This window comes from Schistocerca serialis, chromosome 4 (assembly GCF_023864345.2).
Source record: "Schistocerca serialis cubense isolate TAMUIC-IGC-003099 chromosome 4, iqSchSeri2.2, whole genome shotgun sequence".
Taxonomy (NCBI): domain Eukaryota; kingdom Metazoa; phylum Arthropoda; class Insecta; order Orthoptera; family Acrididae; genus Schistocerca; species Schistocerca serialis.
In genome coordinates, this window is record NC_064641.1 from 82,409,075 (window position 1) to 82,430,506 (window position 21,432).

General features: G+C 45.8%; 1 protein-coding gene across 1 annotated transcript in view; it reads left to right on the forward strand.

The window, feature by feature from the left end:
- LOC126473648 (serine/threonine-protein kinase meng-po) overlaps positions 1–21,432 on the forward strand; it is a 368,324-nt gene that overhangs the window by 222,683 nt on the left and 124,209 nt on the right. Inside the window, exon 4 of the mRNA XM_050100863.1 lies at positions 10,285–10,614. Within this exon, the coding sequence (XP_049956820.1) occupies positions 10,285–10,614 (330 nt within the window). The remainder of the gene's footprint in view (positions 1–10,284; positions 10,615–21,432) is intronic.

Sequence of the window (21,432 nt, forward strand, 5' to 3'; positions counted from 1 at the left end):
AGTCACAGCTGCAAAATACTAATGCGAATTCTTTACAGACGAATGGAAAAACTGGTAGAAGCCGATCTGGGGTAAGATCAGTTTGGATTCCGTAGAAATGTTGGAGCATGTGAGGCAATACTGACCTTACGACTTATCTTAGAAGAAAGATTAAGAAAAGGCAAACCTACGTTTTTAGCATTTGTAGACTTAGAGAAAGCTTTTGACAATGTTGACTGGAATACTCTCTTTCATATTCTAAAGCTGGCAGGGGTGAAACACAGGGAGCGAAAGGCTATTTACAATTTGTACAGAATCCAGGTGGCAGTTATAAGAGTCGAGGGGCACGAAAGGGAAGCAGTTGTTGGGAAGGGAGTGAGACAGGGTTGTAGCCTATCCCCGATGTTATTCAATCTGTGTATTGAGCAAGCAGTAAGGAAACAAAAGAAAAATATGGAGTAGGTATTAAAATCCATGGAGAAGAAATAAAAACTTTGAGATTTGCCGATGACATTGTAATTCTGTCAGAGACAACAAAGGACTTGGAAGAGCAGATGAACGGAATGGACAGTGTCTTGAAAGGAGGGTATAAGATGAACATCAACAAAAGCAAAACGAGGATAATGGAATGTAGTCGAATTAAGTCGGGTGATGCTGAGGGAATCAGATTAGGAAATGAGACAATTAAAGTAGTATAGGAGTTTTGCTATTTGGGGAGCAAAATAACTGATGATGGTCGAAGTAGAGAGGATATAAAATGTAGACTGGCAATGGCAAGGAAAGCGTTTCTGAAGAAGAGAAATTTGTTAACATCGAGTATAGATTTAAGTGTTAGGAAGTCGTTTCTGAAAGTATTTGTATGGAGTGTAGCCATGTATGGAAGTGAAACATGGGCGATAAGAAGTTTGGACAAGAAGAGAACAGTAGCTTTCGAAATGTGGTGCTACAGAAGAATGCTGAAGATTAGATGGGTAGATCACATAACTAATGAGGAGGTATTGGTTAGAATTGGGAAGAAGAGTAGTTTGTGGCACAACTTGACAAGAAGAATGAACCGGTTGGTAGGACATGATCTGAGGCATCAGGGGATCACAAATTTAGCATTGGAGGGCAGCGTGAAGTGTAAGAACCGTAGAGGGAGACCAAGAGATGAATACACTAAGCAGATTCAGAAGGATGTAGGTTGCAGTAAGTACTGGGAGATGGAGAAGCTTGCACAGGATAGAGCAGCATGGAGAGCTGCATCTAACCAGTCTCAGGACTGAAGACCACAACAACAACAACTACGGCGATCAGTGGGTGAAAAGTACGTGCATTATTGAGAGGGAGGTTAGAGGTGCGAAGTGACAACACCACCTGTAAAGACAAAGGTTAACGACAGGGCCCACTGATTCGGAGGTGCCAGCTGACACAGTGCAGCCGCGGAGACGGCCCCGTTCTGCAGCTGGCCGTGTTCCGGCAGCTTCGGCCACCGAGCTGATGCAACCGCCCCGCCGCGTCGCAGGGAAGAGTCGCGCGGACAGAAATACGCACCGACAAATGGCACGGACGCAGCCAGACACGCGACTCGCTCCATTCACCGCGGAGCTGGACGGAGCCGGCGTGCACGCGTGGCAGCCGCGCGATGTAAGCAGCGCACGTACACCACACGAAAACTTCCCTCTCCCGTCACAAGATTCATCTGTACTACGTACAATGCAATGCTGAACCCTCCCACAAGAAGTATGACATTTTTTTCTCTGCGTCTTTTATGTGATAAATGGATTCTGTTATAATCACATTTTTAAATTATTATATCCATATTTTTTTTTTCCAAATACGCTTCAAAAGGCTAGCAAAGACGTTTGAAGAGCAATGTGCACAAGTATAATACTACCTAAGGGGAAGCCCCTCTTTTATGGGAGTCGGCAGAGCGCTGCTAATGAGCTAAGAGCGCGGAACGGCAACGAATGTGTTATGTAGTGTATGACGGAGAGGACGAAGATCTCAAAGCTTGCACTAAAATTCACTGAAAGGTCGTTGGCTCTCATAGACGGAGTAAAATGATCTCAGAATAATAATAAAAATAAAGCAGCAATTTTGAGCTAAATACATATTCATGGTCGTTGTATGGTAGGGTTGCCATAATTTCCGTTTGAGAAACCAGGACATTTCTCTTACACTGACTAAAAATGGACGTAATTTGGGAAGCAGAAACTGGGACTAATTGGGATATTTCCCTTGAGCTTAAAAAATTAATTAATTAATGGAAATATTTTCTCGGCTTTATGACCGAGGGAGTTGGTGCAGTGGCTAAAACACTGGACTCGCCATTAGGGGGACGACGGTTCAATCCAGAATCCAGCCATCCTGATTTAGGTTTTCCGTAATTTCCCTAAATCGCTCCAGGCAAATGCTGGGATGGTTTCCGACCTCGCTCTCTAGTCTCCTGCCACCCCCCCCCCCCCCCCCTCCAAAAAAAAACAACTCTCTGTAGCTATACCAAAATAACGGATTTTTGAAAGATCATTCCATCTTTGTTTGACAGTGCCGCGAACTAACACTGATTTCACAATTTCTCTTGATTTTGTTCTGCCCAACGTCACATTTTTGCTGCTTCTAAATCATTGCAATGTTTTGAGCTTAGCCTAGAAGAACAGTCCACAGATTTAACAGACTTTTGATGTTTACCGGTATGACAACACTTTGCTAATTTACATTGGTAATTCTGCTCTGTTACTAATTTGATCCGTTTCAATTAATTTGAAACGAAATAACTGCCCATTTTAAGTGCTTGCAGAATGCACGTTGGTTTATTCTTTGCGCCAGATAAAAGATACTTAATATTTTGCTCTTTCCCCATGTGCAATGGAACACAAATCACCATTCTACTACAAAGTCACTTCTCCATCGTTCTATGAAAAATTATACTTCTGCACATTTTTCGTGGAGTGAACACTTCCGCTTTGGTATTATGAGCTCACTTGAAACAAGCACTTTAATAACAAATTAACAGCTATACTATTCAGACAGAGAAGCAGAGAACCACGTTGCTGCAAAGCGTAATGTGAATCAGGTAAGGGACATTAATCAAAAATTTACCGCCTTAAGGGTCTCAATCAACTATTACCTCACAAATTTTCGTTATTTAGCATAACAGCGACAATGGAAATATAAATTCACGCATGGATTTGGAGAAAAAATTAGATAATATGAGAGTATTTCTCTGAAATCCGAAATTCGGAGTAAACTGCCACCCCGAAAGTATTTTTCGGGACACAGATTTCTTTAATCTGAAACGAGGACTGCCTCGGAAAACCGGGACACCTGGCAATGCTGTTGTATGGAAGAACATGTGAACGGCATTTCCAGCACTAGCTCAGACTGCCTATAGCTCTTCTTCACTAGTGCGAGGCAATGGATGTAATTCCCTTAGAACTGTGTTAGGATATGGACCAGTGATAGTATTAATTATGTTAATATATGTTTAAAAGTGAATTCAGTAACGTTTCGTTTACCTTGAACCACTACACCTACTGTGTAAAGTATCGATGTTCTATCATTACATTAATAACCTAAAAATCAATTAGTGGTTCTCATCAGCTCTTATTAACACACTTTTCAAAGTACAGTTTCATATCCCTTAACAGCTTACTTAATTTCATGTTGTTAAACATTTATTTTTCAGTTTTGATATCATACTGTGTTTACAAATATAGTGTAAAAGTTTATGTTCTTTCCTTTTCCACGTCGTCGTAATTGCGCTGTAACAGCACTGATATATAGCGTCATTCATAAAGTCTCGCATATGTTTGAATAAGCGTAATTCCGACATACAGTGAAATATGCGTAAATACGAAGCAACAAAATCCAAGACGTTCAGTGAATTTTTTAGGGAAGATAAGAATTGATATGAAAAATTTGTTTTTATTATTTATTACTGCGGTGATCAATTAGGGAAGTTTGAAAGTGATGCGCGCATTGCTTACCGTGTTTCAGGCTACTAATCTTTCTTTATATGTGAGTCAAATATTACTCTAGTACCTTATTACTTCAGAGCAGCGTATGTTTCTACGAAATCGCGAGAATTCTTATGTGATGTAAATCAATATAATACAGAGGAAGACTTATATGTCTGTCATTTTAATACACTGCTCTCTATCCATGTGCATGTTATAGTACTAACAGAGTCACATCAGTTTTATTACGTAAAAGGGATCACAATCATTTATAACTCGTTAATTATTGAGTGTCAGTAATTTTGTCGGCGGATTTGGGGTTCATCCTGTAAACGTTAATGGTCCCATCAAAATCCCTTGCAGGTAATTCCGAGATCACCTTTACATCTGTTGAACTTTTTCCATTAAGAACGATGTGTTGAGTTCTATCTGCAACGAAAAACTGGAATCACTAACAATTCTGGTCCAATACTCGTTCAGAAACGACAGTGCGGAGCTGTTTCCTCTTATTTTTTCACGAGAGTCATTTCTCCACATGTAGGTGGAGGTCAGCAAAGTCTTTTGGCATTCAGAGGAGAAAGATTGTAATTTCAAAAAATGGTTCAAATGGCTCTGAGCACTATGGGACTTAACATCTATGGTCATCAGTCCCCTAGAACTTAGAACTACTTAAACCTAACTAACCTAAGGACAGCACACAACACCCAGCCATCACGAGGCAGAGAAAATCCCTGACCCCGCCGGGAATCGAACCCGGGAAGATTGTAATTTAAATTACATGAAACGATAGCGCCGCAACGGCAAACGCCTTTGTTTTTATGATTGCCACCTCACTCACAAATAATATTCGCGATACTCTCTGCCCTATTTCGTGATAATATTAAACAAGCTGCCCTTCTTTGAATATTTTCAATGGCGTCCGTCAGTTTTATTTGGTAGAGAGATCTTACAGAGCAGAAAGACAGCAGAGAGGGCGGACAAGTGTAGTGTGTGCCATCTCTTTAGTAGATTTGTTCCACCTTCTATACGAGAAAAAAATACACACATCAAAAAAATTTTTTCATTACCCCGGTTCCCAGAACTCCTGAAGATAGACGTTGACTGTGGATATTGCATCACAGACACAGTCCCTCTGACTGTTCAGAGATGTCACTAAACCCGCCCAAAGATTTAAACAACCATACATGAGCAGCGCCTATTAGAAGGAGGGCATCCAACAACCGATCAGTTCCAGTCGTTCCATTCCACACGGCTCGTGTTGTCTGTAGTTCAACCATGCTTAGACGGTCAATACCACGGTTCGATCGCGTCCGCATTGTTACTTTGTGCCAGGAAGGGCTCTCAACAAGGGAAGTGTGCAGGTGTCTCGGAATGTACCAAAGCGTTGTTGTTCGGCATGGAGGAGATACAGAGAGACAGGAACTGTCGATAACACGCTTCGATCAGGCCGCCCAAGGGCTACTACTACTGAGTGAATGACCGCTACCTACGGATTATGGCTCGGAGGAACCCTGACGGCAACACCATCACGTCGAATAATGCTTTTCGTGCAGCCACAGGACGTTGTCTTACGACTCAGACTGTGCACAACAGGGTGCATGATGCGCCACTTCACTCCCGATGTCCACGGCGAGGTCCATCTTTGCAATCACGACACCATGCAGCGCGGTACAGATGGGCCCAAGAAAATGCCGATTGGACCGCTCCGGATTGGCACCAATCTCTCTTCACCGATGAGTGTCGCATATGCCTTCAACCAGACAATCGTCGGAGACGTGTTTGGAGGCAACCCGGTCAGGCTGAACGCCTTAGACACACTGTCCAGCGAGTGCAGCATGGTGGAGGGTCCCTGCTGTTTTGGGGTGGCATTAGGTGGGGCCGACGTACGCCGCTGGTGGTCACGGAAGGCGCCGCAACGGCTATACAGTACGTAAACGCCATCCTCCGACCGATAGTGCAACCATATCGTCAGCATATTGGCCAGGCATTCGTCTTCATGGACGAAAATTTGCGCCCCATCGTGCACATCTTGTGAATGACTTCCTTCAAGATAACGACGTCGCTCGACTAGAGTGGCCAGCATGTTCTCCAGACAGGATCCCTTTCGAACATGCCTGGGATAGATTGAAAAGGGCTGTTTATGGACGACGTGACCCACCAATCACTCTGACGGATCTACACCGAATCGCCGTTGAGGAGTGGGACAACCTGGACCAACAGTGATACGATAAACTTCTGAATAGTATGCCACGACGAATACAGACATGCATCAATGCAGGTGTGTACAGCAGTCGGGTCCACCACCTCTGAAGGTCTCGAAGCACGGTGGTACAACATGCAATGTGTGGTTTTCGTGAGCAATAAAAAGGGCGTAAAAGATGTTTATGTTGATATCTGTTCTAATTTTCTGTACAGGTTCCGGAACTCTCGGAACCGAGGTGATGCAAAACTTTTTTGATGAGTGTACGTTTCGTAATTTTGTAACAGATTGATGTCAGCCATGAAGTCCTATAATTATGCGTATCTATCCCACGACACTTGAAAAGTGGCTGTAAGCATGAGAAACAAGTTCCTTCACTCTTTTTATCGCTTCAGAAGACGAAAATGTCCATTGAAGCAGAGATGTTCTCACATTATCGACGCGCCTGAAGCAGGAATTTGTTTGGATCCAGGCCATGTATGTATCGATTTGTTTTATTCCGTGACGTTGATCGGGGAATGTGACTTCTGCTTCCGTTGGGCAAATGTAGGTGAAAGTCTTTGTATGAACAACCACAACTTGGGTGGTGAGGGGGCGGCGGGGGTCGAGAGAAAGCATACGCCACGTGCATTAGACGGACTGTGGAGTTGGAAACAAAAATCTTTACTTTTCTTGCGTATATTTCGATTATTTAGTAGGAGGACGTTAATGGCTTATTTTCTCGCGAGACGAATGCGCAGTCATTAAATATCGATTCTAGTTGCATCACCGCGGTATGTTGCATAACTAATAAACGTTTTGTGTGTTATTTAGCTTTTGTTAAAAATCCTTTTTCTTTGAATTAAATATCGATGAAAACTACAGCCACGGTGTTATATGCATCATGGTAATGGAAACTGCAATTAGATGGTTTCCGGAAATCCTGTACTTGAATCACAACTGGTGTAATAGTCGACTGCCAATTCGGAGCGTATTCACGGACATCATTGCTTCTCCTGACTTTTCTTCGCCACATCTTTCACTATCTCTGTATGTGTTTTCCCAACGGTTTGGTGACAATATTTAATGAATAATTTCATGTAGTGAGGGCTTTATTAACATATGATCATACATTATGCACTTTAAACTTGTAGCCACGTACATAATTATATCCACTTTATGAACATATACCAATCAGTAAACAGAGCCCAAGTATAGAGTGGGAAAAGTTGTCAGATGTTAATAAGGCAGCTCCAGATAATTCAGTAGGTAAGTCTGCAGGCTTTCGTGGCCGTTGTCACTGAAGTTAAAATCTTCTGGGTTGTTAGGCCGCATCATATTTCCTTCTAAAATAATCGATGTTTCCATCCCTCTGCTGGATCTTCTTCAGGAAGACATCCTGAAGAAGCTCCCAGCAAAGAGGTCGAAACTTCGATTATTTTAGAAGGAAATACACTCCTGGAAATGGAAAAAAGAACACATTGACACCGGTGTGTCAGACCCACCATACTTGCTCCGGACACTGCGAGAGGGCTGTACAAGCAATGATCACACGCACGGCCCAGCGGACACACCAGGAACTGCGGTGTTGGCCGTCGAATGGCGCTAGCTGCGCAGCATTTGTGCACCGCCGCCGTCAGTGTCAGCCAGTTTGCCGTGGCATACGGAGCTCCATCGCAGTCTTTAACACTGGTAGCATGCCGCGACAGCGTGGATGTGAACCGTATGTGCAGTTGACGGACTTTGAGCGAGGGCGTATAGTGGGCATGCGGGAGGCCGGGTGGACGTACCGCCGAATTGCTCAACACGTGGGGCGTGAGGTCTCCACAGTACATCGATGTTGTCGCCAGTGGTCGGCGGAAGGTGCACGTGCCCGTCGACCTGGGACCGGACCGCAGCGACGCACGGATGCACGCCAAGACCGTAGGATCCTACGCAGTGCCGTAGGGGACCGCACCGCCACTTCCCTCAAATTAGGGACACTGTTGCTCCTGGGGTATCGGCGAGGACCATTCGCAACCGTCTCCATGAAGCTGGGCTACGGTCCCGCACACCGTTAGGCCGTCTTCCCCTCACGCCCCAACATCGTGCAGCCCGCCTCCAGTGGTGTCGCGACAGGCGTGAATGGAGGGACGAATGGAGACGTGTCGTCTTCAGCGATGAGAGTCGCTTCTGCCTTGGTGCCAATGATGGTCGTATGCGTGTTTGGCGCCGTGCAGGTGAGCGCCACAATCAGGACTGCATACGACCGAGGCACTCAGGGCCAACACCCGGCATCATGGTGTGGGGAGCGATCTCCTACACTGGCCGTACACCACTGGTGATCGTCGAGGGGACACTGAATAGTGCACGGTACATCCAAACCGACATCGAACCCATCGTTCTACCATTCCTAGACCGGCAAGGGAACTTGCTGTTCCAACAGGACAATGCACGTCCGCATGTATCCCGTGCCACCCAACGTGCTCTAGAAGGTGTAAGTCAACTACCCTGGCCAGCAAGATCTCCGGATCTGTCCCCCATTGAGCATGTTTGGGACTGGATGAAGCGTCGTCTCACGCGGTCTGCACGTCCAGCACGAACGCTGGTCCAACTGAGGCGCCAGGTGGAAATGGCATGACAAGCCGTTCCACAGGACTACATCCAGCATCTCTACGATCGTCTCCATGGGAGAATAGCAGCCTGCATTGCTGCGAAAGGTGGATATACACTGTACTAGTGCCGACATTGTGCATGCTCTGTTGCCTGTGTCTATTTGCCTGTGGTTCTGTCAGTGTGATCATGTGATGTATCTGACCCCAGGAATGTGTCAATAAAGTTTCCCCTTCCTGGGACAATGAATTCACGGTGTTCTTATTTCAATTTCCAGGAGTGTATGACGCGGCCTAACAACCCAGAAGATTTTAACTTTAATTTGGTAGGTGTCTCGCAATGCGAACTGTCTATTTAAGTTACTAAACACTCATTCGGGAACCTCGAATATGTTACGACATGTTTGTAAATTTGACTAGCAGTTTCCTCACTTCATAAATATTTTGAAAGAAGAGAAAGACTTAGTGGCTGACAAGTGTGGACACGTTTTCTAAGGACTTGAGGCGACATAGCAATAGATAGGTTTCCTAAATTTAGAGCAAACGTTGACTGAAATAAGATAAAAAATGTGGCTTAGTGCATATTAAAAACCACATCCTGGGGGCACTCAGTGTAGTATGAAGAAAGCTTAGTAAGAAACAAAAACTTTTTTTCTTTTCAAATTAACGTAATGTGAAAAACGAACATCGTGTTTGTGAAAATGCATTTGCCGAATTTAGAATGAACTATTTTGGCAACTTAGAATGAATTCAACGAACTCGCAAAACACATCCTGGAAAAATAATTAAAACTGATGTAACAGGGATCTTATTTAGCTGGAACATTCTAAGGTTATAGAAACTGGACTTCTAAAGCTTTGCTTTAGTTGGCGTTGCACTATAACAGACAGCTTCAGTTCTTAGTTGTACAGGATCTTCTTGACTTTTAGAGATTGATCTGCTTACTACAGAAAACATGTAGTAGAGGTGGCCTGATGATGTTAGAATTGAGAATACCCTGTACTAGTTGAAAGACGCTGAAGTAGCAGAGAAAATCATTCACACCGAAGTAAATAAATAAGCCCCAAACAAGCCGATAAGGAAGTAAGGGTCCAGAAAAATCCACTATTTTCTGGATTGCAATGACCCAAAACGAATTCCTATTCCGTTAAGTCTCGTCTTGTGATACTCGTGTGAAAAAAAGACTTTCCATCAACTTCCGAACCCTATCTTAACATTAAAACGAAAGTGTACAGTTAAACTGCTACGTAGCGTAGCACAGTTGGAAGACGGGCTGGCAGGCAAGACTCGTTTAGCCTGCTTGAGTTGGGGTGTGAAGCAGCCTTCCCGGTCTGCAGCTTGCCTTCCTGTCTAACAGGCATGTACGGGCTGGTTAAGAGCGGAATATGTACACCTCTGGGTTGGGGTCTAACAAGCCCTCTCTTTGAATTAGAAAGATAGTCACAACAAGAAAACAAGACTAACTTCTTGAAACAGGAATAATCTGCTCCTTTTTTCCTGGTTTTTAGCTGCCTTTCGTAGCTCCAGCGACATACGATGAATCGCTGCTAGAAGGTAGCACCTCAGGCAGGCGCCCTGCGGCGCTGCGCTGTTGCAGGTGAGCCTGGCGGAGGAGTTCGACATCCTGCAGATCGTGGGCGAGGGCTGGTTCGGCAAGATCCTGCTGGTGGAGCACCGCGCCACCGACACCGAGATGGTGCTGAAGGCACTGCCCAAGCCGTACACCGCGCTGCGCGACTTCTTCCGCGAGTTCCACTACGGGCTGCACCTGTCAGCGCACCGCAACATCATCACCACGTACGACGTCGCCTTCGAGACGGCCGGCTTCTACGTCTTCTCGCAGGAGTACGCGCCGCTCGGCGACCTCACCTCCAACGTGTCCGAGGCGGGCATCGGCGAACTGCACACCAAGCGCGTCGCCAAGCAGGTCTGTAGCCACATCTAATGCTTAGCGGGTCACAAGCGCAATACAGCTGATCTTGAGTTCATTTACCCATTCTTCGTCCGCGTCCAGTGTCCAGTCGGTGGTTACTAGATGATTTAAACAATTTTTACCAACGGTCTTGCCGCAGTGGTAACACCGGTTCCTGTCAGATCACCGAAGTTAAGCGCTGTCGGGCTTGGATGTATGACCATGCGGTCTGCCGCTCGCTGTTGGTAAGCGGGGTGCTCAGCCCTTGTGAGGCAAACTGAGGAGCTACTTGACACACTGCGAGGAGAGCGGTGTGCTGACCACATGCCCCTCCATATCCGCATCCAGTGACGCCTGTGGGCTGTGAGGATGGTACGGCGGTCGGTCGGTACCGTTAGGCCTTCAGGCCTGTTATTTTTATTTATTTATTTACACGTTACGTTCCGTAGGACCAAATTGAGGAGCAAATCTCCAAAGTCATGGAACGTGTCAGTACATGAAATTACAACACAAAAGTAATAACAGATAAAAATAAATGTTCATGAACCCTAAAAAAGGCAGTCCATAAGCTTAAGTAAACGCAACCAACAATTCAGTAAGAATCAGCTTAATTTTTCAAGGAACTCCTCGGCAGAATAGGAGTGATCCATGAGGAAGGACTTCAGTTTCTATTTGAAAGCGCGTGGATTACTGCTAAAGATTTTTGAATTCGAGTAGTAGCTTCTTGAAAATGGATGCAGCAGTATACTGCACACCTTTCTGCACAAGAGTTAAGGAAGTCCGATCCGAATGCAGGTTTGAATTCTGCCGAGCATTAACCGACTGAAAGCTGCATATTCTTGGGTATGAGGTAATACAGTTAACAAAAAATGACAGTAAGGAATATATATATTGAGAGGCCAATGTCAAAATACCCAGACTCGTGAACAGGGGTCGACAAGAGGTTCGTGAACTTACACCACTTATTGCCAAACCGGCCGTTTCTGAGCCAAAAATATCCTTTTAGAATGGGAAGAGTTACCTCAAAATATAATACCATACGACATAAGCGAATGAAATTAAGCAAAGTAGACTAATTTTCGTGTCGAAAGATCACTCACTTCTGATACCGTTCGAATAGTAAAAATGGCAGCATTAAGTCTTTGAACAAGATCCTGAACGTGGGCTTTCCACGACAGGTTACTATCTATCTGAACACCTTGAAATTTGAACTATTCAGTTTCACTAATAATATGCCCGTTCTGTGAAATTAAAACGTTAGGTTTTGTTGAATTTTGTCTTAGAAACTGTAAAAACTGAGTCTTACGGTGATTTATCGTTAGTGTATTTTCAACACGCCATGAACTTAGGTCATGTACTGCACTACTTGAAACCGAGCCAGCCGGCCAGAGTGGCCGAGCGGTTCTAGGCGCTTCAGTCTGGAACCGCGCGACCGCTACGGTGGCAGGTTCGAATCCTGCCTCGGGCATGGATGTGTGTGATGTCCTTAGGTTAGTTAGGTTTAAGTAGTTCTAATTTCTAGGGGACTGATGACCTCAGATGTTAAATCCCATAGTGCTCAGAGCCATTTGAACCATTTTTGAAACCGGGCCAATGTTGCTCACAACATCCTTTACTACCAAGCTAGTGTCATCATCAAATAGAAATATTTTAGAGTTACCTGTAATACTAGAGGGCATATCATTTATACAAATAAGGAACAGGAGTGGCCCCAACACTGATCCCTGGGGCACCCCCCACTTCACAGTGCCCCACTCAGATGCCACATCACAGCCATTATCAACATTGTGAATAATGACCTTTTGCTGCCTGTTGCTACAGTAAGAGGTGAACCAACTTCTGGGGCAATATTTTGCGATCAACACAATCAAATGCCTCAGTTAAATCAAAAAATATGCTAAGCGTTCGAAACCTTTTGTTTAGCCCATCCAGTACCTCACAGACAAAAGAGAATATTGAGGAGTTTAGATTAGTTTAGTTCAAACAATTTTTAAATAATTCGTGTGAACATCGTCGGATTTAACTTTAATTTTACGTGTGTTAAATTATTGTCTCTGATCATATTGTAATCAGATTGAACGTAAAGCTGTAATGTATTTCGGAATAGATCAGTAACCCACAAATGTTGTGAAAGATCTAAATCAAGCAAGTGGCTATAGAAACTTCCTGTCAGATTGAAATTGTGTGAGGCGACGGGATTCGAAGCCGAGCTATAGTCACAGTCTAGCACACAGTTCTAATCTGTCAGGAAGTATCAATTCAGCACACCCACGTCTACAGAGTGTAAATTCATTTCGGAAAAATCCCGTGTGCCGTGACTAAGCCTTTTCCCGCCAATTTCCTTTCTTCTGAGACCATTAGTCCCGCAAAGTATGGAAGAGAAAGCTTGTAAAGTTTTTAACATAGCGGAGAGGTACTAGCGGTAGGACGAGTAAAGCTTTGAGGTCTGGTTGTGGGTCGTGGGTCGTGTCTGGAGAACTCAGTCGTTAGAAACTTACCCGTGAAAGCCAAAGATTCAAGGTTAGAGTCCCGGTCCGGCAAACATTTTAATCTACCAAGAAGTTTATAATCAGCCCACACTTCGCTACAGAGTGAAAATTCATCTCGGAAATATCTGCCATAACTACACAGATGACTGATTTCACGGAATTTAAGTCCTGTGCGGATGGACTGTACGAGCATCAACGAATGAATTCTGTATGTCTAGTGACTACGGCATTGTCCGCAGCGTCTATTTAATAACTAACGTAGGAAGGTTTCTACAAAACGTTAAAATACAGAGCTATTATATGCCAGCGGAAAAATGCCCTTATCGGAGCACATAAAGGCGAATATACTCCTGCTCATGAAAAAACTGACGAGAAAGTAGGGTACCAGCTGCTTCATTCTGCCCTCGTCAGCACCTTCAAATATTTTCCCAAATTTTTTGGCATGTGAATATATGTGCGTTCCTTTTTATGATGGGACTCACCTCTCACTTCCACAAGCTCCCCTATCAGTAACTCGCTCACACCCACTAGTCCATTGCATTAAGTCCCTCACACCCATCCACTCCTCCTTGCCCATTCTTACTCACTCATTCAGCCCAACACACTGTCATTATCTCTTTGTGTCTGGATGTCACTGTCCCCTGTCTCACAGCCACAGTTTCTTTCGTTCTGTCCTGCTATTACTGTCTTTTCTCACTGTAACAGTCTCCTCCTTGCTCTCTACTATCTGATTCACACCATCTCACTTCTGCTGCCTTTTGTCACTGTCGCTATCTCTCTCTTCCTCGTTGTCATTGCCATACACTGTCTCTCATCATCACTAGCTCTCACCCTTGTCAACTTCCTCCTTTCCTTTCTGTTCTCACACTGGGACTGTCTCCTTTACCATTTTCCTGTTAGCCTCAACTGTGTTCCACTGCCACTGTGTCCATCCCTTTCCCGCACACTGCGATTGTCTCCGTCACTCTTTCTATGCCGCAACCACTATCTGTGTCTACATACTTATATTACTTTTCTATCTCTAACTGTCTGCTTCTCTCTCAGCATGAAAAAGCACGAAAATCTTCGCAGGTAAAAATTTTTGGAAAATTTTTAAAGGTGCTGTGGAAGCTAGAACGAGGTAGCTCGTACCACACTTTTCAGTCAGTCTTTAAATAAACACGAGCATATTCGCCTTTTCTGCGCTCCGATAGGAGCATATTTCCGCTGGTTCCCATCTTTTCTCTGCTGCAGCGGGGCATGTCACCTATATGAAAAGAACTCCGTCGGTCAGTAAAATTTTGATAGATTCCTTGCGTGAAATCTAAATAACGCATAACTATCAATTTTACATCTTAGACCGGATTTAAAGTGCATAAAGATTCTGTCTGCGCTTCTGTACTACAACAAGGGATTACCAGAACGCTTGTGATGATAACGGAGGCACTTCACAGCATATTTCTCCGTGCTACGTCACTTTATGAACTACGTTTTCGCCACACATCGGATTTTACGTGCGTGTTTTACGCACACAAGTAGGATACTTTGAAATTCTGTATCTCGGAAAGAGATAAAAAATATCAAGAAAATGTTCATGGTTATTCGAGATCAGGATCTTCTAAACAATGTGCCATTTGGTGTGCCTAGCCGTCTTCGAATCCACATGTCGATTTCGATACTCAAAAACTATGTTCTTCGGGATTTCTCAGAAACCTCCCAGGAACGAAATGGTGCCTGCATAAGCCTCTTAATGCTCGCCGCAGACCATGTGTAATCAAAATGAACCAACTAATTTGCTCCATTTGTCTAAGCTGGAGGAAGTGAGTAGTATTCAAACTTCGATCCTGTAATGTAGTATAATTACATGAAGACGATCCTTATGTTGGGCATACAAATGCTCCCTAGTACAAAGGGTATCCAGAACACTTGAAAATACCTTTCTATAATCCACCGAACCCGAGATATGAGCCCCGGGAAAGTCCTATTTTTATGTACGTCCTTGTGGAACATATTAGTTAGGGTTACTGTCGCATGCATACCGGTTTATTTATAACATAAAGAAACGAATGATAGTTCACATGTACACATTTGGCAGTGAAGTACAAAAGAAAGGTATCCGAGAAGAAAGTTGTGGACAGTCTTTTGCGACACGCAGCTTGTGGTTCTACTTGACTCCCTCGCCCTTGTGGTAACGGTGAAAGGTGCCAGTTGTTGTGGCAGAAAAAGATTCGGAGGAAAAACAGGGAGTCGTGTTGTTGCACTACAACATCCGACCGAATTGGTCTCGGTTAAGCGTAATTTGGTCCGGCATTTCCGACTGACTGTACTGGAACGCCCTCCATACACGCCGGATCTCGCACCAAGCGAATTGCATCTCTTCGGACCGTTGAAAAAGCACGTGGCTGGGCACCACTTCAAAACCGATGCTAACTCTCAGGTGGCTGTTGTTTACACCTGGAACTTGATTTATTACATGTTGAATTACCGATAGAAGAAATGCTTAGACAGCCACAGTGACTATGGAAAATTAACATGTACCATTGCATTAGTAACTTCGTGTAGTTCTTTGCTTCCTGATTGAACGTTCCTCGCAGAGAACTTGTTACCTTACATTTTGAACCAACCTCGTATAAAATCACATTTCCTTATTTCTGGTACCTATAGCACCGTTTCAGCGGCTCCCCTTACATTACCAATGCTACGGCCTGGCACAACGAGATTGCAGTGTATAAGGAGAGCCACGTACGGGCTATCGCTCCAGGCTGTCACATGTTAGGGGAGAAAATTTAATGGGATTACCACAGTTGGGAAGTGTGTAGTGTTTCTCAGTTTAAAACATTCACACAAAACGCGGAACGATTTTAGATTTGCCGAGCGGAATAGCCGTGCGGTTTGAGGCGCCATGATACTGATTGCGCGACCCCTTCGCGGGAGGTTCGAGTACTTCCTCGGGCAAGGGCGTGTGTCGTTCTTAGTATAAGTTAGTTTAAGTAGTGAGTAAGTCTAAGGACCGGTGACCTCAGCAGTTTTGTCCTTTAGGAATTCACAGACTTTTGAATATTTGATTTTAGATTTCCCCAAAAGGCGTCCACCAGCTAAAAATTGCCATATTTACACAATGAAAAAACCCATACTATTTACATTATGCTAAAAAGTATGTTATTTCTTATGCATCATAAATCTGCAAGAAAGTTAAATAAACTGACTGATGCATAACCTACTATCGTGCTAGGCATTACTACATATCTTTGGAACTCCTAATCCGTAATTCGACACCTGTGGGGACTCTGAGAGCCAAACAAACCGGAAAACATGTGCGCAGCAGCTAAGAAACTGAATATAGCACTGTTTACTACTCTCATCCAACAGTTACTACAAATAAAACTGTAGTCGGGCAGCATTTGTCCACTGAATAGAGGATTGAACCGCTACTTGCTTCAAATTTAGAAATAATTGCTACGAACGTATTTTCACACAAACGATATTGAAAATCACTATAAGTAAAATGTAAACTGCCTCCACAGTCGACCAATCGCCTTGTCGTCATCCGACAATGACGTCATTTGGTGTGGTATGGAGAGGCGTGTGATCAGCGCACATCTTTCACAGCTATTGTCAATTTCGGTGACATGGAGCTGCTAAAACTCAGTCAGATGGGTTCATGAGGCTGAGTGCACCCCGTTCCAGTCTTCTCAGCAAGGAAAAATCCCTGGTGGTACCGGGAATCGAATCCAGGTCCTCCTCATGGCAGTCAGCCGCTTTAGCCAGGTGGGTGTGGGGGAGGGCCTTCACTTTAACTGCTACTTGAAAAATGTGTATAATGTCCCACTTGAAGAAATGGAAAACGTGGAATATATGGTCATCACTCTTCTATTTGAGTGACAACAAAGCAGTCTGGTCCCTAACTTCGCACTTCCATATTTGATTATACCCTCCTGGAACGCTGAATGATACTTTAAACTCTTTTTCTTGTGCTTTTGCGCCGCATCGGCGTAGGGGTGGCATGATTATTAATGGATCTGGCACGTTTAGTTTAAAGGGTGGCCTGATTCCCTTCCTGTCGCCAACCCGTTACCCTAGCGAGACGGAGTATGTGGACCTCAACTGTGTTGCTGTTCATGTGAAAGAGAGTCCGCCCCGGTAGCTGAGTGGTCAGCGTGACAGACTGTCTATCCTATGGGCCCGGGTTCGATTCCCGGCTGGGTCGGAGATTTTCTCCGCTCAGGGACTGGGTGTTGTGTTGTCCTAATCATCATCATTTCATCCCCATCGACGCGCAGGTCGCCGAAGTGGCGTCAAATCGAAAGACCTGCACTAGGCGAACGGTCTACCCGACGGGAGGCCCTAGCCACACGACATTTCCATATGTGAAAGAGAGCCAAAGTTTTCTAAATGTTTGCGAATAGGGTAACAGAAGATATTCGCTTCCGTAGCTGCGCAGTCAGGGCGGAGGATTGCTAAGCGGAGGGTCCCAGGTTCGATTCCCGTCCGGGTCGGAGATTTTCTTGTTGTCCACACGATCCTACCGTCATAAAAGACGTTCCACTTTTGAAATGGCTTTATGGGCACGTCCCGAAAGCCAATTAAAAAAAAATTTGAGGCGGGATTTGGGTACCAGGCCGGTATTTACCTACTGAGATGTGAGGAACCACTTAAAAACCACATCCAGGCTCCTGGCGCATAGATCCTCGTCTTTAATGCGCCGAGCCGATGCGATCTGGGGTCATCTCAGAAGTGATCCTTTAACACACACTGCTGTCCGGACGGGCTGTGTGTTACTTTAAACAAGTTCATTATAGCTGCTGCTAAGGAGATACCATACCTGCATCAGTGAAGTATGTAAAGTAAAAATCAGAAATGAGCTCCTTTCATTTGTTTACCTCCGAACTCGCCACCTCGATGTGCTCCTAGTGTGGACTCGCGAGTCTCCGCCGCAGTCCTCTCGCCACCTGTTGTCGGGTACAAGTCGACTCGACTCGCTTAGAAACGAGAGTGAGCAGACGGGTTTGCAAGTATAACAGCCAACTCGTGGCATTCCTACTACTACGCAACCTTTTTGAAAGGAATTTCGCCGTTAGACTGTAAATTACTATTTATTTATTTCATAAATCACGACAATGGCTTCAGAGCCGTTTTCAGGTTTTGAAATGTCGTAAAATACCCAACCTGCCTAAATGACATAAGCAACCAGTAGACATGAATATTACTATATCCTAATCAGCCAGAATATTGTGCCCACCTACCTAACAACCCGGTATGTCCACCTTTGTCACGGATAACAATGGCGACACGTAGTGGCATAGAAGCAATGAGGCCTTGATAGGTAGCTGGAGGGAGTTGTCACCGCATCTGCACACACAAGTCAACTAATTCCCATTAATTGCGAGGAGGTGTGGGGGGGAGGGGGGGGGGGCGATGAGCTCTGACGCGACGTTCAATCACATCCCAGATGTGTTCGACCGCGTTCAGATCTGGCAAGCTGGGAGGCCAGCACATCGGTTGAAATTCGCCTCTGTGTCCCTAGAAGCACTCCATCACACTCTTGACAAATTTTGACATTGCCCATTATCTTGCTGAAAACTGCCACTGCCGTCGGGGAACATGATGTCATGGAGGAGTGTACGTGGTTTACTCCTTGGCCATCGTGGTGCCTTGCACGAACTCCACAAGACCCGCGGAAGCCCTCGTGAATGATGACCAGGACGTAATGGAGTCACTGCTGGCTTGTTTCCGTACCGCAGTACAGTTGTTAAGAAGCTGTTCCCCTGGAAGCCGACGGATTCGAGCCCTCCTTTCGCATGAAGAGGAAGATATCGGGGTACATCATACCATGCAAAGCTCTTTCACTGCACCAAAGTCCAGTGTGATTTCTCACGAGCCCATTTTGGTCGTAGTTGTCTATGTCGTGGTGTTAACATTGGCACATCCATGGATCGTCGGTTGCGGTGGCCCATCGTTAGGAGTGCTCGGTGCACCGTGTGTTCAGACACACTTGTACTATGCGCAGCATCAAAGTCTGATGTTAGTTCCGCCACAGTCAAAATGGCTCTGAGCACTATGGGACTTAACTTCTAAGGTCATCAGTCCCCTAGAACTTAGAACTACTTAAACCTAACTAACCTAACGACATCACTCACATCCATGCCCCAGGCAGGATTCGAACCTGCGACCCTAGCGGCCGCGCGGTTCCGGACTGAAGCGCTTAGAACCGCTCGGCCACAGCGACCGGCTCCGCCACAGTCGCAGCCTGTCCTGTTTTATCAGTGCGCCCAGCCAACGACTTCCATCATCTGTAATTAGGGATGGCCGCTCACCCCCGACCTCTGGACGTGGTTTCGCAACATGTTGAAGACAGTCAACACAGTACTCCTCAAAGACCCAACAACTCGTGCAGTTTCCGAAATGCTCGTGCCGAGACTCCGGGCCATCACAACCTGCCCTCTGTCAAACTCAGATATGAGGGTTGGAACTTCCACAGTCACAAGTACACTCCTGGAAATGGAAAAAAGAACACATTGACACCGGTGTGTCAGACCCACCATACTTGCTCCGGACACTGCGAGAGGGCTGTACAAGCAATGATCACACGCACGGCACAGCGGACACACGAGGAACCGCGGTGTTGGCCGTCGAATGGCGCTAGCTGCGCAGCATTTGTGCACCGCCGCCGTCAGTGTCAGCCAGTTTGCCATGGCATACGGAGCTCCATTGCAGTCTTCAACACTGTTAGCATGCCGCGACAGCGTGGACGTGAACCGTATGTGCAGTTGACGGACTTTGAGCGAGGGCGTATAGTGGGCATGCGGGAGGCCGGGTGGACGTACCGCCGAATTGCTCAACACGTGGGGCGTGAGGTCTCCACAGTACGTCGATGTTGTCGCCACTGGTCGGCGGAAGGTGCACGTGCCCGTCGACCTGGGACCGGACCGCAGCGACGCACGGATGCACGCCAAGACCGTAGGATCCTACGCAGTGCCGTAGGGGACCGCACCGCCACTTCCCAGCAAATTAGGGACACTTGCTCCTGGGGTATCGGCGAGGACCATTCGCAACCGTCTCCATGAAGCTGGGCTACGGTCCCGCACACCGTTAGGCCGTCTTCCGCTCACGCCCCAACATCGTGCAGCCCGCCTCCAGTGGTGTCGCGACAGGCGTGAATGGAGGGACGAATGGAGACGTGTCGTCTTCAGCGATGAGAGTCGCTTCTGCCTTGGTGCCAATGATGGTCGTATGCGTGTTTGGCGCCGTGCAGGTGAGCGCCACAATCAGGACTGCATACGACCGAGGCACACGGGGCCAACACCCGGCATCATGGTGTGGGGAGCGATCTCCTACACTGGCCGTACACCACTGGTGATCGTCGAGGGGACACTGAATAGTGCACGGTACATCCAAACCGTCATCGAACCCATCGTTCTACCATTCCTAGACCGGCAAGGGAACTTGCTGTTCCAACAGGACAATGCACGTCCGCATGTATCCCGTGCCACCCAACGTGCTCTAGAAGGTGTAAGTCAACTACCCTGGCCAGCAAGATCTCCGGATCTGTCCCCCATTGAGCATGTTTGGGACTGGATGAAGCGTCGTCTCACGCGGTCTGCACGTCCAGCACGAACGCTGGTCCAACTGAGGCGCCAGGTGGAAATGGCATGGCAAGCCGTTCCACAGGACTACATCCAGCATCTCTACGATCGTCTCCATGGGAGAATAGCAGCCTGCATTGCTGCGAAAGGTGGATATACACTGTACTAGTGCCGACATTGTGCATGCTCTGTTGCCTGTGTCTATGTGTCTGTGGTTCTGTCAGTGTGATCATGTGATGTATCTGACCCCAGGAATGTGTCAATAAAGTTTCCCCTTCCTGGGACAATGAATTCACGGTGTTCTTATTTCAATTTCCAGGAGTGTATTTACTTACAGCTCGTACAAAATAGATACGTGTTTCAAAGTTTTATTGACCTTCAAAGCAGTCACCAGCATTGTGATAACCCGTTACCAATGATGTGGAAGTCGTAGGGTACTCTTACCAGTGACAGTTGTGTTGACAGTTCGAGCGGCGCGGTCTATTGTCCGACGAATTTGTAGCAGTTCTGAAGCGAATGCCATGAAGTGTTTCCATCAGTTTAGAAACCAAATTGAACTTACGAGGGCTTAAGTCAGGGGAGTGCAGTAGGTGGTATAGCAGTTAGCAGCCCCATCAGTCAGACAAATCAGTAACAGCTTGTACTGTACGTGCTTGAGCATTGTCCTACAAAACGATGATCAGATCCTGCAGAAAGCGTTATCACTTCTGTGTCTAAGCTGGTCGTAGGTTGTCTTCCAAAAATGAACAGCATAGAGACAGAAGCGATGACACTTTCTGCAG